General features: G+C 44.3%; 1 protein-coding gene across 1 annotated transcript in view; it reads right to left on the bottom strand.

Annotated features, from left to right (window-relative positions):
• ric8a (RIC8 guanine nucleotide exchange factor A) overlaps window positions 1-13,417 on the bottom strand; it is a 34,015-nt gene extending 20,598 nt beyond the window's left edge. Inside the window, exons 1-2 of the mRNA XM_060838975.1 lie at window positions 13,248-13,417; window positions 10,070-10,117 (exon numbers count right to left, since the gene is read on the bottom strand). Of these exons, the coding sequence (XP_060694958.1) occupies window positions 10,070-10,117; window positions 13,248-13,331 (132 nt within the window). The 5' untranslated portion in view covers window positions 13,332-13,417. The remainder of the gene's footprint in view (window positions 1-10,069; window positions 10,118-13,247) is intronic.
• Between the last annotated feature and the right edge of the window lie 2,154 nt (window positions 13,418-15,571).

Consider the following 15,571-nt stretch of genomic DNA (forward strand, 5'->3'; position numbering starts at 1 on the left):
TAACATTGTCCGAAGGACAGTTTTTAGATTAGATTAGATTCCATACAGTGTGGAAAACAGGCCCTTCGGCCCAACAAGTCCACACAGACCCGCCGAAGCGTAACCCACCCAGACCCATTCTCCAACATTTACCCCTTCACCTAACACTACGGGCACTTTAGCATGGCCAATTCACCTGACTTGCACATTTTTGGATTGTGGGAGGAAACCGGAGCACCCGGAGGAAACCCACGCAGACACGGGGAGAATGCAAACTCCACACAGAGAGTCGCGTGAGGCGGGAATTGAACCCGGGTCTCTGGCACTGTGAGGCAGCAGTGCTAACCACTGTGCAACCATGCCGCCCACTACTCCCACAATTCTGAGGGAGCCCTCTACTGTCAAGGAAACAATACAGCGAGACTGCCATGCCATTGAGAGTGGCAGTATTAAGGGAGTAATGCATCACCAGAGAGGATTACTTCCAAATTAGATGAAACACCATGACATGTCATAGAGTTATAGAGATATGGAGCATGGAAACACATCCTTCAGTCCAAATTGTCCATGTCGAGCAGATATCCTATATAAATCTAGTCCTATTTTCCAGCACTTGACCTTTATCCCTTTAAGCCCTTCCTATTCATATACTCATCCAGATGCCTTTTAAATGTTGTAATCATACCAACTATACCACTACCTCTGGCAGCTCATTCCATACACACACCATCCTCTGCATGAAAATGTTGCCCCTTAAGTCCCTTTTATATCTCTTCCCTTTCACCTTAAACCTATGCCCTCTAGTTCTGGACTCCCCCACCTTTGGAATCGACCTTGCTTATTTGACCTATCCATGTTCCTCATGATTTTATAAACCTCTATAAGGTCATCCTTTAGCCCCTGATGCTCCAGCGAAAATAGCCATAGCCTATTCAACCTCTCCCTATATCTCAAACCCTCTGAACCTGGCAACATCTTTACAAATCTTTTCAGAACCCTTTCAAGTTTCACAACATCGTTTTAAAGGAGGGAGACCAGAACTGCATGCAAAAGTGACCAAACCAATGTCCTGAAAAACCGCAACATGAATACAAAACTCCTGTACTCAACACACTGACCAATAAAGGCAAGCAAACCAAACGCCTCCTTCACAACGCTATCTACCTGCGACTCCACCATCGGAGCTATGAACTTGCACTCCAAGGTCTCTTTGTTCAGCAACATTCCCAAGGACCTTACCATTAAATGTAGAAGGCATGTTCTGAGTTGCCTTTCCTAAATGCAGCACCTCACATTTATCCAAATTAAACTCCATCTGACACTACTAGTCCATGGGCACATCTGATCAAGATCCCGTTGTACTCAGAGGTAACTTTCTTCATTGTCAACTACACCTCCAATTTTAGTGTCATCTGCTGCGTGCCCTCTGTGCTACATTAATGCATCTTTCTTTATGTGTATATACATTTGTTGAAAAATTAATTGGTTATTAACTCTGTTGTACACTTTACCAACAGCAGAGATTGTTTATATTATCTTTTAAATGTACTAATGTGAGAGAGCAGTCTTTTTTCTATTTGTGACATACCAAGAGAAGGCAATTATCCATTTATTCCCCATCCGATTTTCCAATCCTGATTCACTCCATTTGAGCTTATTTACTGTGAACCTGTTAAAACTGAGTGTTATCTCACTTGTCTGTTGCTATTGAAAAGCAATCATAAAGAGATAGAGCTGCCTGATCAGTGTTACTGTGTGTAGGAAGAGGTGCTCAAAGCAAGGTTTTATTGCTAATCTGGAAGATTCATTGGAGTTTTGTCGTAACCCCCAGCTTGTTACAGAAACCTAAGGAACAGATTGGGTCGCTAAGAGAGAATCCACTGTTGGGCATACTTTACTGAACGAAGATTCTCCAGCAGTAATTCTCCCAATGGACACAGGAATACCAAGGCTCTGATTCTTCAATCAGAGCCACCAGTTAACACTAGTTTCTCATGTTCATTCCAGAGTGGATTGGGAGTTAAAGCAACATATACAAGCTGTTTCCAAATACACAACCAGTGTTAGGTGGGTGAGCCCAGGGCCAACAGAAGGCTCTCAGCGTCAAAGGAACATTTTAGAAACTACAGAAAATTGGCTAACACATTTCTAGATTCACTGTAACCAGAATGGGGCCAGGGGCACTCTCCTCTTATCCTGCCTTTGCTGCCGTTTAAGTGAGTTCACTTTCAAATGAGATCACTTCCATTGTCTGTGATTTGCTGGCAGTGTGGTGTTTATTGCAAATCTATGTTTGTTTGAAACTTTGAAACAGAACATGGCAGACTCCTGGAAAAATATGTGTTCCATTGTTGGTGTATCTGACCTAAGATCAATTTAACGGGTCTGGAACACTTGTTCAATGACCAGCCAGCTGCCTTATTCTCTTGAGTGTTACCTAGTCCTAAGACGATTTTATTTTACTGAGAAGCTTAGATTTAAAAGCCAGCCAGAGAAAGATTAAGGAGATGAGCAGATAAATAAGGGAACAAAAATCAGCTGTGGCCAAGTTTGGGTTTTAAATCTCTGGGTCAGAAGGAAGCCAGGAACCGAGGAGATGGTGCGGATATCCATTATTTTGCAGATGGAATTCGAGTAGGAGACTGAGGAAACTTTACAGACTGGAGCAAAGCAGAGGAACAGAAAGTGGAATAAGGCTGTAACAAGAAGACATGCCTGTAAAACTGAGAAAGTTGGCCGTAGAGAGAATGCACCAACCCTGAATGAATAAAAACCAAGATTTGTCTAGGTCACCTTCTGCTTTTCTGGCAGTCACAAAGCCATTCCAGTGGAGAATCCCACCGCCCCGTGACCGAACACTTCAACTCCCCCTCCCACTCTGCCAAGACATGCAGGTCCTGGGCCTCCTCCATTGCCACTCCCTAACACCCGACACCTGGAGGAAAAAACGCCTCATCTTCCGCCTCTGGACCCTCCAACCCCATGGCATCATTGCGGATTTCACCAATTTCCTCATTTCCACACTCCCCCCCCCGCCCCCACCAACGTTATCCCAGTTGCAGCCTTCCAATTCAGCACTGCCATCATGACCCCTTCCTTCCCACCTCTCCAATCTATCACCATTAGTCCCACCTCCATCCACCTACCGCACTCTCAGCTACTTTCCCCCAAGACCCACTCTCCTCCCATTTATCTCCCCACCTCCTCGGCTCACAGCCTCATTCCTGATGAAGGGCCTTTGCCTGAAACGTCTATTCTCCTGCTCTTCGGATGATGCCTGACCTGCTTTGTTTTTCCAGCACCACACTCTCGATTCAGCCCAAAGAGTCTACTCCAACTCTGTAAACACAGCCCAGTTAGTCCTATTCTCCTGTTCTATCCTTGCAAGTTATCTCCTTTAAGTGCCCATCCAATTTCCTTTTTGAAATCAATTGCTATTTCTGCTTCCATCACCCTCACATTTTTACTTCCTAAATATTATTTGCAGCATGTGAAATTATTGCACAACAGCTCCTCCATCTCACTAACTTAATTTTGTGTCCTTGTACCATCACTTAATGAGAGCTGCTGCTTTTTGTCTGCCTTATTTAAGCTTATTATAATCTTGCACATCTCCATCAAATCTCACAATCTCATTTGGTCCAACTTAGCTAAGATCCTTCATTTCTGGAGCCATTCTGATAAATCTTTTCTGCACCCACTTAAGGATCCTCACATCCTTCCTCAAGTGTGTTAACTAGAACTAGACCCAATACTGTAAATGCCACCTTTCCAAAGGTTTAGTAAAATCTCTCTGTTTTTGTACTCAATATCGTTATTTATGAATTACAAGGTTCTGTATGCTTCACAAACATGTGTTTTAAAAGTCCTGCCAGTTTCAAAGATCTGTGGACATGAAACCACACCGCCCTCGGCACAAACTTTGCAACTACAAAATGTATCAAATCACAATCACTGGTTTAAGTTTCATTTGCCATTTGCCTGCTGATTCTATTACCTTATCTATGCCTTGTTGCTTAAATAACAGTCACATTTGCCACTCATCTATCCTTAACACTTCCCTCTTATCTGAGGAAGGTTATGGCACATCCACTTTCTCCACCCCACCTCCCTTCATAATCTAGGATACAGGCCATCTGGACCAGGCAACTTATTTACTGCTAGCATTAGCTATTCTCAGCAGGACATCCTGCCTATCAATTTTCATCTGCTCAATACCTCTTCCAGCTCCACATTTATCCATATTCTGATAGCATCCTCTTCTTTAATAAACTCTGATATGAAGAATCATTATTCTAGCCTTGTCCTGTACCTTGTAAACTCCACCACATCTCTTACATCCTCCTTGCTATTTACATACTGTAGACGATTGTTGACAATTGGCATTTTGGACATGATTCAATGATACTGAAGTTATTGCTAAATACTACCAATCAACCTGCATCAATGGGTCAATGCAGACTCAGAAACCAGTTGATGAGAAGCCCAGGTGATGGAGGATTTTGGAAACCACAAGTACAAAGTCACCTGTTGGACAGAGGGTGGATTGGCAAGATCGGAATGTTTGGGTCAGAAGTGAATTAGGGAGATTGAAGGATTTGGGACAGTGTTAACTTTGTGGGATTGAAAAGAAGATCAGTCGATGGAAAGAGATTGGATTGGTGGGGAAGGTGCAATTGGTGGGGAGGGTTGGGTGAGTGGGATTTGAGGACTGTGAAGAGAATGAGTGGGCCAGTGGTATTAAGAAGTTGTGGAGCAGGGGTCATTAGGACTGAGAAATTATGGAAGATGTGGGTTAATCGGGTTGAGGGACTGGGAAAAGCATGGCTTGGTGTGGTCAAAGGACTGGGAAGAGGATGAGTCTACGATGAGGTATGATGAATAGTGTGGGTTGGTTGATTCAGAGAGATGGTGTAAGTGATATTGAAGGACAGGGGAGAGCACGCATTGGTGGGGTTGAGGGATTGGGAACAGGGTGCTTTGGTTGTGTTGAAGGAATAGGGAAAGTTAGGTTAGCAGGCTTGTGGAATTGGGGAGGAAATGCAACGGTAGGGTTGAGAGATTGAGGAAAACGTGAGTCAGTCAGATTGAGGAAATGAGGTGGGTGAGGATTGTTGGGAGTTGAGGGATTGGAGACAGGGTACATCAATGGATTCAGGAAGGTGTGTGCTGGTGGAATTGTAGATGTAGTGTGGAACTGAAAAGATTGTGAATTGAGGTTGGGGAGGATTGGTGAATTGGAGTGAGATCGGATTGGGTTGGCTGGTTTGAGGGATTGGGAAGATGGAAAATCAGTGGATCAAGGTGTAGGAAGAAGTAGAATGTCTTCTGAAGAATTGTCACTGGACCCAAAATGTTATCTCTGCTTTTTCTCCACAGATGCTGCTAGGCCTGCTGAATTGTACCAGCAATTTCTGTTTTTGTTTCTGACATCCAGCATCTGCAGTTCTTTATTTTTTTTTGTAGAGTATGAGTGTTTGAGGAAAAAGTGGCTGGCGTTGAGGATATGGGATGACAGTGGAAGGGGCTGGAGATTATGTGGAGATCTGGAACTGTTTGCAGCCACTTATTGTGACAATTATTTGATTACTTTGTAATTGTTCCTCCTTTTTAAATGTGAAACATAAGTCCATCAAAAAGCCTCTCCCTTCACTAAATCACATTTTTAAAAATTAATTCACAGGATGAGGGCATCGCTAGTCAGGGCAGCATTTCTCACCCATTCCTAATTACCCAGAGGGCAGTTAAGAGTCAATCACATTGTTGTACGTCTGGAGTCACATGTTGGCCAGACCAGTAAGGACAGTGTTTCCTTCCCTAAAGGACATTAGTGAACCAGAGGGATTTTTCTAACAATGGTTTTACAGCCAGCATTGGACTCTTCCAGATTTTTATTGAATTCAAATTTCACCATCTACAGGTTTATTTAATTAACATTACTTGAAGGATGATCTTTGAACTGAATAAAGCAGCTGTCCATTCTAATCTCATTTACCAGTATTTGATCTGTAGCCTTTACGGTTAGAGTATTTCGGATGCAGATCCAGGTTCCTTTTAAATAAGCTGAAGGTTTCTGCCTCAAGTACCAAACTGGCCAGTGAAGTTCAAGCACTCAGAGTCTTTGCTCACATCTAATATTTCTGCTGATCATCTTAAAGCTGTGTCTCAACATTAGCCCACACAATATTTCCGCATGGCTGTATTCTTGGAAAATGGAAACATTCTTCTACACCTCCTTCGTACTCTCTTCAGAGCAATTATGTCCGACGTGTAATATGGTGACCAGAACTGTACACAAAACTCTAGCTGTGGCTTAATCAGAGTCATATAGTTCCAGCATTACATCCCTGCTCTGGTATTCAATACTTCAACCAATAATGGAAAGTTCTATGCCTTTACCACCTGATCTACCTGTCTTTTCACCTTCAGGAATTTGTGGACATGCAAATTCTCACTTTCTCTATCCCATTTGCTATCCACGTGTTTATTGTGTTTCCTAGCTTTGTTTGCCCTCTCCATATGTACTACCTTACACTGTTCCAGAATGAGTTCTATTTGCTCCTTTTCCAGACACTCAACCAAACCATTGCTACCTTCTTGCAGTTAACAACTATCTTCAAGACAAGCAACTATCTGGCCATTTTTTCCTGTTTGTAAATTTTCCAGTTCCGCCTCCCACTTGGCTTAGTGAACATGTTTTGGAAAGAAAGTCATAATGATGTATCAAGGAGATTTGCATCATTGCAACACTAATTGAAATCATTACTGATGTCCAGGATGTTCTACTTATAAACAACAAATGTTAATATAGCTGTGGAAGGATCCCATGAGAATTCTTGATAGTGTAAAGTAGTTGAATTAAGGTTTTCAGTTAAACTGACAATTAACAAGTGTTCTCCAACCATGATGTTCTTCCTTATACTCACATTCCCTATATGACGTCCTCCTTGAAGCCACTTTCTCTGATCATGTAACCAACACTAACAATAAACAGACTGGCAAAACAAATCTTTAACTTCTTCAACTTAATCTCACCACTTTTTAAAGGGAACAGAAATTCACTTCAAAATCTGAAAATTAACAGTTTAGAGTAGCCCAACATGGAACATTTCATACAATACAATATCTGCTATAATTTACAATCATTCATAGATTTTGCAAGGACCTGCTCCCCCAGTCCGAAGTCCTTTCTCTCCCATGTGTGCTGCTGCAAGCTTACAGCGAGTTTATCAGCAGCAAACATGGGAGAGATCCAGTCTGTGACTGTCGGAACAGTGAGCAGTCCAAGGCCTCAAAAGCTATGGTGGTGAGTTTGATGGCTGGCTCTCAATATAGGGGGCATTTTGCTTTCATTTCAGATCTTTGGCATCAGCAGTATTTCACAGGAGGAGAGGAGAGGAAAGGATGGGGCCTCTCACCTGGATCATCTTCATCTGTGAAGCAGTTGTTCAGGGATAGGTTGGGGCACATGGAGTTCTGCCAACCTACCTTGCTGTTCACAGAGTCAGAGAGATACTGCACAGAAACAGACATTCTGATCCAACTTGTCCATGTCAACCAGATATCCTACATAAAGTTAGTCCCATTTGCCAGCATTTGGCCCATATCCCACTGAACCTTTCCTATTCATATATCCATCCTGATGTCTTTTAACTATTGCCATCATACCAGTCTCCACCATTTTCTCTGGCAGCTCATTCTATACATGCATCATTCTCTGCATGAAAAGGTTGCCCCTTAGGTCCCTTCTCTATCTTTCCCCTCTCACCTTAAACCTAAACCTTATAGTTCTGGACTCGCCCACCCCTGGGAAAAGACCTTGACTCTTTACCGTATTCATGCCCCTCATGATATTATAAATCTCTAAAAGGTCACCCCTCAGCCTCTGATGCTCCAGTCTATTCAGCTTCTACCTATAACTCAAACCCTCCAACCCTGGCAACATCTTCATAAATGTCTTCTGAACCCTTTCAAGTTTCACAACATCCTTCCTATCGGAAGGAGACCAGAATTGCACACAATATTCCAAAAGTGGCCAAACAAATATCCTGTACAGTAACAGCATGACCTCCCAACCGCTGTACTCAATGCACTGACTAATAAATGCAAGCATACCAAACGCCTTCTTCACTACTCTGTCCACCTGCTACTCCACTTTCAAGGAACTATAAACCTGCACTCCAAAGTCTCTTTGATCAGCAACACTCCCCAGCACCTTACCATTAAGTCTGCCCTGATTTGCCTGTCCAAAATGCAGCACCTTGCATTTATCTAAATTAAACTTCATCGGCCACTCCTCAGTCCATCTGATCAGGATCCTGTTGTACCTCTAAGATAACCTCCTTTGTTGTCCTCTACACCTCCAATTGAGAAATGTTTTCAGCCATATAATGATAGATTTTGGCTGGGGTATTCCAGACGGCCATGGCAGTCAGACCAGAGTAGAAGTGCAGGAGACCTGACCAACTTAAGCAGCTTCTCTTGACTGGTCAGGGACAGCAAGTTCAGGTCCACACTGTTACCATTGAAAGGTAAGCTGGAGGTGGGCAGGAACAGCTCCTGGCTGCCATAGGAAGGCAGGGATTGGTAATTGTTTGGAGCACAAAGTACCATGTACCTTTTCTTCAAGTTTACAGTGTAAGGTAAGTCAGGCAGAGCAAAAGGAGAAAGAGTGGGGACAGAAGTGTTATGGAGAAGGAAAAAAGGGTGAGGAAGAGAGAGAGATAAAGTAGAGAGAAAAATAGGAAGAGGGATGTGTATAGGAGAGGGTAAGAGGAGACAGAGATGGAGGAAAGGAGGGTGGGAAGCAGGCTCTGAGAGGCTAAAACTCCAAGCTGAAAGTCAACTCAGCTTCAATCCCCACTTTCCCATGACTTCTGGCAAGGCTAACTCAGAATATGCCCTACCAAAGATGAGATCAGAGTGGTGCTGGAAAAGCACAGCCTGTCAGGCAGCATCCGAGGAGCAGGAAAATCAACATTTCGGGCGAAAGCCCTTCATGCCTGAAACGTAGATTTTCCTGCTCCTCGGATGCTGCCTGACAGGCTGTGCTTTTCCAGCACCACTCTAATCTAGACTTTGATTTCCAGCATCTGCAGTCTTCCCTTATGCCTACCAAAGATGACCTGAGGTAGATGTTAGTTTAAAAAAAAACCTAACTCAAATTGTTCAGCTCCAGTCGTCACCCCCTTTCCTGGTGATCATAAATAGGGACTGATTATTTTTCTCTCTCTAGCTCTGCTTCTTAACCAAAAGGGAAAAAAAAAATGTAATTACTGAGCTTTCCTGCTTGGCACTTTTTAATGCTTGTTATTACTAATTACTCATTAAAATTATAGCTTTTGGACTTTTTTCATGAATTTCATGTTTACTGTTGTGTCCCCTCCCACCCCCATCTCAGGACTAAAAAAGTTGAAACGTGTCCCACCCGCCGCCATGCAAAAATGTTTCACAGACTAAGGACATCAGTGTACCAGTTCAAACTTAAAACTTTTTCTTGGTCATTACTTTTCTGGAATTACCAAATATATTGGATGCAATTACAAATTGCCAAGATGCTCAACTACTGGGTTCTTGGACAAAGCCTCCATTGTGACCTCTCTACATCCACAACCACTGGTTCAGAGGGACATGAGCAGAAATTTATCTGGAAAAAAATACAACATTATGTGAAAATTACTCGGTTTTAACCAGATTTTAAACCTCGTTGTTGTTTGTTCTAAAGAGAACAAACTCACCTAACAGAGTTCTGCAATGAAAGGTTTCTCAAATAATAATGTATCAACCATGGTGAAGCCTTAGGGTAGAAGCTGTTTGTGTTTATCTTTAATTTGCTTTTGGATCCTGTGGATTATTAACTTCAATAAAATCTGTTCATTTTCTCAATAACACTGCATGAGCCTTGCAATTATTCAAGCATTCTTTTCCTAAACTGTGTCTGCAATCCTGTCACCTTACAGTGCAAACTTCTCCACCCAATGTGACCCCTCATTTCTTTGCTCCCTCTGTATTCATCAGTTTCTCAGGATCCCTGTGTTTCAGCCTCCTCCATCCTCTTGCCCCCCTGCTGTCACTTCTCTCTACATCTTACCTGTCTTAGTTCTCTATCCTCCACATCAAATAGAAAACGTTGAGAATTCTGAAAGAGAAGAATAAGAAATAGAAATTGTAACAAAGCAAAAACAATTCCTTTTAGTTGTTTCTATGAAATTATTGATCACTACATTTTCCTAGCATAATTTCAAATTATTGAAACTGTTGTTGGAAATAGAATTGTACGTACAGCTGAGAAGATAGTTCCATTTGCCACATTATCTAATTGCTGTTGATCTGATTCACAAACTATCAAGTATGTTATACATCTTTTATCAGCATATTATGTAAACATGTTATAATATTAAAACACTACAATTCAATAGTGAAATGTAGACTGGACCACACAGAATGTAGATTTATAAGGATAAACTGCATCAATCACAACTCTCGCCATCACAAAACACACCGATTACAGTAAAGGTGACGATGAAGTTGGTTTATTATAAAAATACATTCGATTCAGTCATGTCCTTTAAAAGGAAACCTGCCTTTCTTGCCTAGTCAGGTCTTATGAGAGTTCAGACCTACATCTGGTAGGTGACTCATTTCTGGTCTTTGAAGTGACTTAGCAAGTCAGTTCAAACTGTCAGTTCTCTATCAACTTATCAGGACAGCTAGGATTGGATAATAAGTGTCAGTGTTTCAATTGACATGTCAATCTAAACAGTAAATTTTAAAAATGTTAATGGATTTAAAGATTCAGAACCAGTTCACAGGATTGAACACAGTTCACTACATTTTCTTAGCATAATAAACAACTAATATGTTGTCATACCTACTCTTGTGATGCTCTTTTATTTCCATCTTGCCCATTTTAAGAGTGTGTAAGTCCAGGATTTGATGCAGTTTCTTGATTATAATTACAGTCATGTCCTGACTCTCTTCGCAGCAGGCCAGCACTCAAACACCTAATACCGAGTTCATTAGATTCAGCCGGATTGGTGTAATGTAAATTTACAGCCGAGAATGACAGAAAATTTCTTCATAACAGCACAGGTTGCAGCACTTCATGCACTGGAGGGAATTACATCCAAAGTCTCTGGGGAACTAGCATGGTTCCAGCTCTGAACTTCAAACCTCCAGAAAGCATTTGAAACCCAAGGGCCTAAACAGAATTCAGCTCCCACAACCAAGAATCAACTATTTTCAATATGACATCCTTAGATGGTAAAATCCCCAAGGGAGCATTATCAAATGAAAATTGATATCAAGCTGCTGGAGTTATTAGGGTAGGTGACATTAGTGTTCCAGTTCCATTTTTATGAGTAAATGCATTTTCATAGTCATTATTTTTCTGAATTACCAAGTACATTGGATGCAATTTTACAAACTGCCAGAAGGTTATCTGAACACTGACTTCTTGGACAGAGCCTCCATTGTGATCTCTCTACATCCACAATCCCCAATCTCCATCCCAAACCCTCTCCCAACACTCGACATCCCAATTCCAATTTTCACCAAAGTCTCCGCACATCCACTTCTACCACTACACTTATCTCACTCCTCCCTTCTTCCACCAACAGCCGAACTAAACAGAAATGCATTTTCCTATTGTTTGTGCAGCTGTTATCCTGTTTTGTGTTGGAAGTTTAATAGAAAGTGAAATGTCACCATTGATTGAAGCTCATATACTGAATAACTAAGTGAGTGGCTGCAAGTTTGAAATACAAATCAGAAAACCAGAATGCAGGTTTAGCATAGTCACTCTGTCTGTATATGGGCTGCAGCAATCAGCAATTCTACCCCCTTCCCCAAGCCGCCCACAAATTTCAACTAGAGATTTGACACAACCCAGCTCTAACGTTCAGTTCCTAAGTCTCTTCATCAAGTAATGGGGCCTTCAAAACCCCAGAAAACCAGTCTACCAAACAACTTTTCTCAAAACACCGACCACACCCTTCGAGAAATTCCAGCTCTCAGCATCCTAGGCAACCCCATCACAAACCCCTGAAAAACACATTCACAGAGCCCGGTATACCAACTTCCTTTGTAAGATAGTCGTTTTCCGGAGCCCCAGTCATCCAACCAACACACTCCTAGAATCACAAAAAATCCCTACAATGTGGAAGCAGACCATTCGGCTCATCTAGTCCAACAAATAGACATAAAGTCATACAGCACAGAAACAGACCTTCAGTCCAACCAGTCCATACCGAACATAATCCCAAAGTAAACGAGTCCCACCTGCCTGCTCCTGGCCCATATCCCGCCAAACCTTTCCTATTCATGTATCCATTCAAATGTCTTTTAAATACTGTAAATGTACTCGCATCCACCACTTTCTCAGGAAGTTCATTACAGACTCAAAACGCCCTCTGCATAAAAACGTTGCCTCTTTCTTCCGAAGAGCATCCCACCCAAACCAATCACTCAACCGATACTCCTGCATTTCCAATGGCTAACCTATCAAGCCTGCACATCTTTGGGAGGAAGCTAAAACACCCAGAGGGAAGCCACACAGACATAGGGAGAATGTGTAAACTCCACACAGTCGCCAAAGTGTGGAATCAAACCCAGGTCCCTGGTGCTGTGATGCATCATTGCTAACTACTGAGCCACCATGCTATCCTCACCACATTGCCACAGACGACTCAATGCAAGGGCTCTGACACTTGCACTCGCAAATCCCCATGAGCCTCAAAAAAGACTGCCAGATGCAGCAGCCCAACACATCAACTTGGAGCCATAGCTCTGGATCATAGCTCCAAAGTCACTAGGACTCTTGGAGCTCCACAGCTCCTCAATTCCAGAATAGGAGATGAGAGGTGATCAGAGACGGGTCTCCTGTCAATGAATCCAGCAGCAATGGCATGGATGCAGAGGTGCTTACTCTGTGGTGTGTGTGTGTGGGGGGGGGGGGTAGGGCAGCTGGGGTTGGAGAGAGTTCTAAGGGTTGACCACAACGAGAGGGGGGGCACACTGCGGGGGCGTGGCTTGACCTGAGGGGCGGGGCAATGTCAGGAACACAGCTTTGGTATTGGCTGGTTTGGGTTTAACGGTGAATCCCGGGCCTTAGTTGGTTGCAACTGTTGCTGTTTACCGGGTAAAGCGGGTTCGGCTTTTGCCCTTGGCCCAGGCGCCGCTGAGGTCCGAGAGTTCCCCGGTGTAACCCACCTCCATTGCCACTCCGAGCAGACAGGGTCCCAGGACCCCGGTGTTCAGTTGACACTCACCTCCGTGTTATGAAGTTGCAGCGCGGCAAGCACGAAATCTTGATCCTCGCTCTCGATCTGTTCGATCAGCCGACTCAGCTCCATCCCCACCCGGTCTGGAGCGGCGCAGCGCACATCGAAGCGGATCGTCTCCTCCTCCAGCACCGCCCACAGGATCCGAAGGCCCACCTACAGAGAGAGGGCCCGAAATCCCGCCTTGAGGAGAATGCCCTGCCCAAGGATACTAGCCCCGCCCACAGAGCGTGGACCTGCCCTTAGTGCTATGCCCCGCCCATAGACGAAACGTCCTTTCATTGGGCCCTAACCGCAGCCATGGTGACAGACCCCGCCCATAGAGACGGGACCCACCCATAGTGACTGGCCCCACCCATAGTGACAGACTCCGCCCAGAGAGACGGGTCCCACCCATAGTGACAGACCCCACCTGCACAGACAGGACCCACCCATAACGACAGACCCCGCCCACAGAGGGGGCCCCACCCATTGTGACCGGCCCCGCCCTTAGAGACAGTACCCACCCATAGTGACCGATTCCGCCCACAGAGACGGGTCCAATCCATAGTGACAGACCCCACCCACAGAGACAGGACCCACCCATAGTGACAGACTCCGCCCCCCATTGTAGTGGCACACCTCGTCCTACCTGGCCCGACCCACCCATAGTGACTGGCCCCACCCACAGTGACAGACTCCGCCCAGAGAGACGGGTCCCACCCATAGTGATAGACCCCACCTACACAGACAGGACCCACCCATAACGACAGACCCCGCCCACAAAGGGGCCCCACCCATTGTGACCGGCCCCGCCCACAGAGACAGGACCCACCCATAGCGACCGATTCCGCCCACAGAGACGGGTCACACCCACAGAGACAAACCCCGCCCCCCATTGTAGTGGCACACCTCATCCTACCTGGCCCGACCCATAGACACTGACCCCGCCCACATAGGAAGGGTCCTCCCATAGGGCCCTCATCATACCTGTAATGACAGCTGCGAGAAAGTGAGGACAGCAGATACTGGAGATCAAAGTCAAAAGGTGTGGTGCTGGAAAAGCACAGACGGTCAAGCTGCATTCGAGAAGCAGGATAAATTCTTCAATACGAATGTGAGGTGGGGGGACCCAATGGGGCAGTGGGGCAAGGGGCAGGTAGCTGGGAATGTGATAGGTAGATGAAGTTTTGGGGTAGATGGTGATATGTCAGAGTGGAGAGTCCATTTCCATATTCGGTGACCAACTCAAACTAGACACAGGATACATGACCATCAACAAGCCACCAAAAGACATGACTGTCACTGGTATCCATACAGACAGACGAAGGGGACAGCTCTTCAACTGGACGATACATCCATCCTGGGACAGGCTAAACAAAGACACGCACGGGAATTCCGAGAAGCCTAGCATTCAAACCAGAACTCCATTAACAAACGTATAGATTTAGACCCCATTTACCAACCTCTCAGAAACAGAACAGGAAATGATATCGCCCACCACAACAAATCGAGACAGATAAATAGCAAGCGGGACAGAATACCAATGCTCCACCGGAGGCTCACTGATGATGCAACCTAGCATGGTGACGAAATGTCTGAGAACAAATCTACCAGCTCAGCAAGCAAATTTACAACCTGAGCCACAACATGAGCTACAAATAGAGTCATAGTCATAGAGATGTACAGACGGAAACAGGCGCTTCAGTCCAACTCGTCCATGCTGACCAGATATTCCAACACAATCTAGAACCATTTGCCAGCACTTGGCCCATATCCCTGTAAACCCTTCTTATTCATATATCCATCCAGATGCCTTTTAAATGTTGCAATTATACCAGCTTCCACTACTTCCTCTGGCAGCTCATTCCACACACGCACCACCCTCTGCGTGAGAAGGTTGCCCCTTAGGTCCCTTTTATATTGTTCCCCTCTCACCCTAAACCTATGCCCTCTAGTCTGGACTCCCTCACCCCAGGGAAAAGACTTTCTCTATTTATTCTATTCGTGTCCCTCATGATTTTATAAACCTCTATAAGGTTACCCCTCAGTCTTCAATGTTCAAGGGAAAACAGCCCCAACCTATTAGCTTCTCCCTAGAGCTTAAATCCTCCAACCCTGACAACATTCTTGTAAATCTTTTCTGAACCCTTTTAAGTTTCACAATATCTTTCCAAGAGGAAAGAGACCAGAATTACTTGCAACATTCCAAAAGTGGCCTAACCAACGTCCTGTATAGTTGCAACATGACCTCCCAACTCCCATACTCAATACTCTGATCAATGAAGGAAAACATACCCAAACACCTTAATTTTCTATCTACCTATGACTGC

This window comes from Hemiscyllium ocellatum, chromosome 18 (assembly GCF_020745735.1).
Source record: "Hemiscyllium ocellatum isolate sHemOce1 chromosome 18, sHemOce1.pat.X.cur, whole genome shotgun sequence".
Taxonomy (NCBI): domain Eukaryota; kingdom Metazoa; phylum Chordata; class Chondrichthyes; order Orectolobiformes; family Hemiscylliidae; genus Hemiscyllium; species Hemiscyllium ocellatum.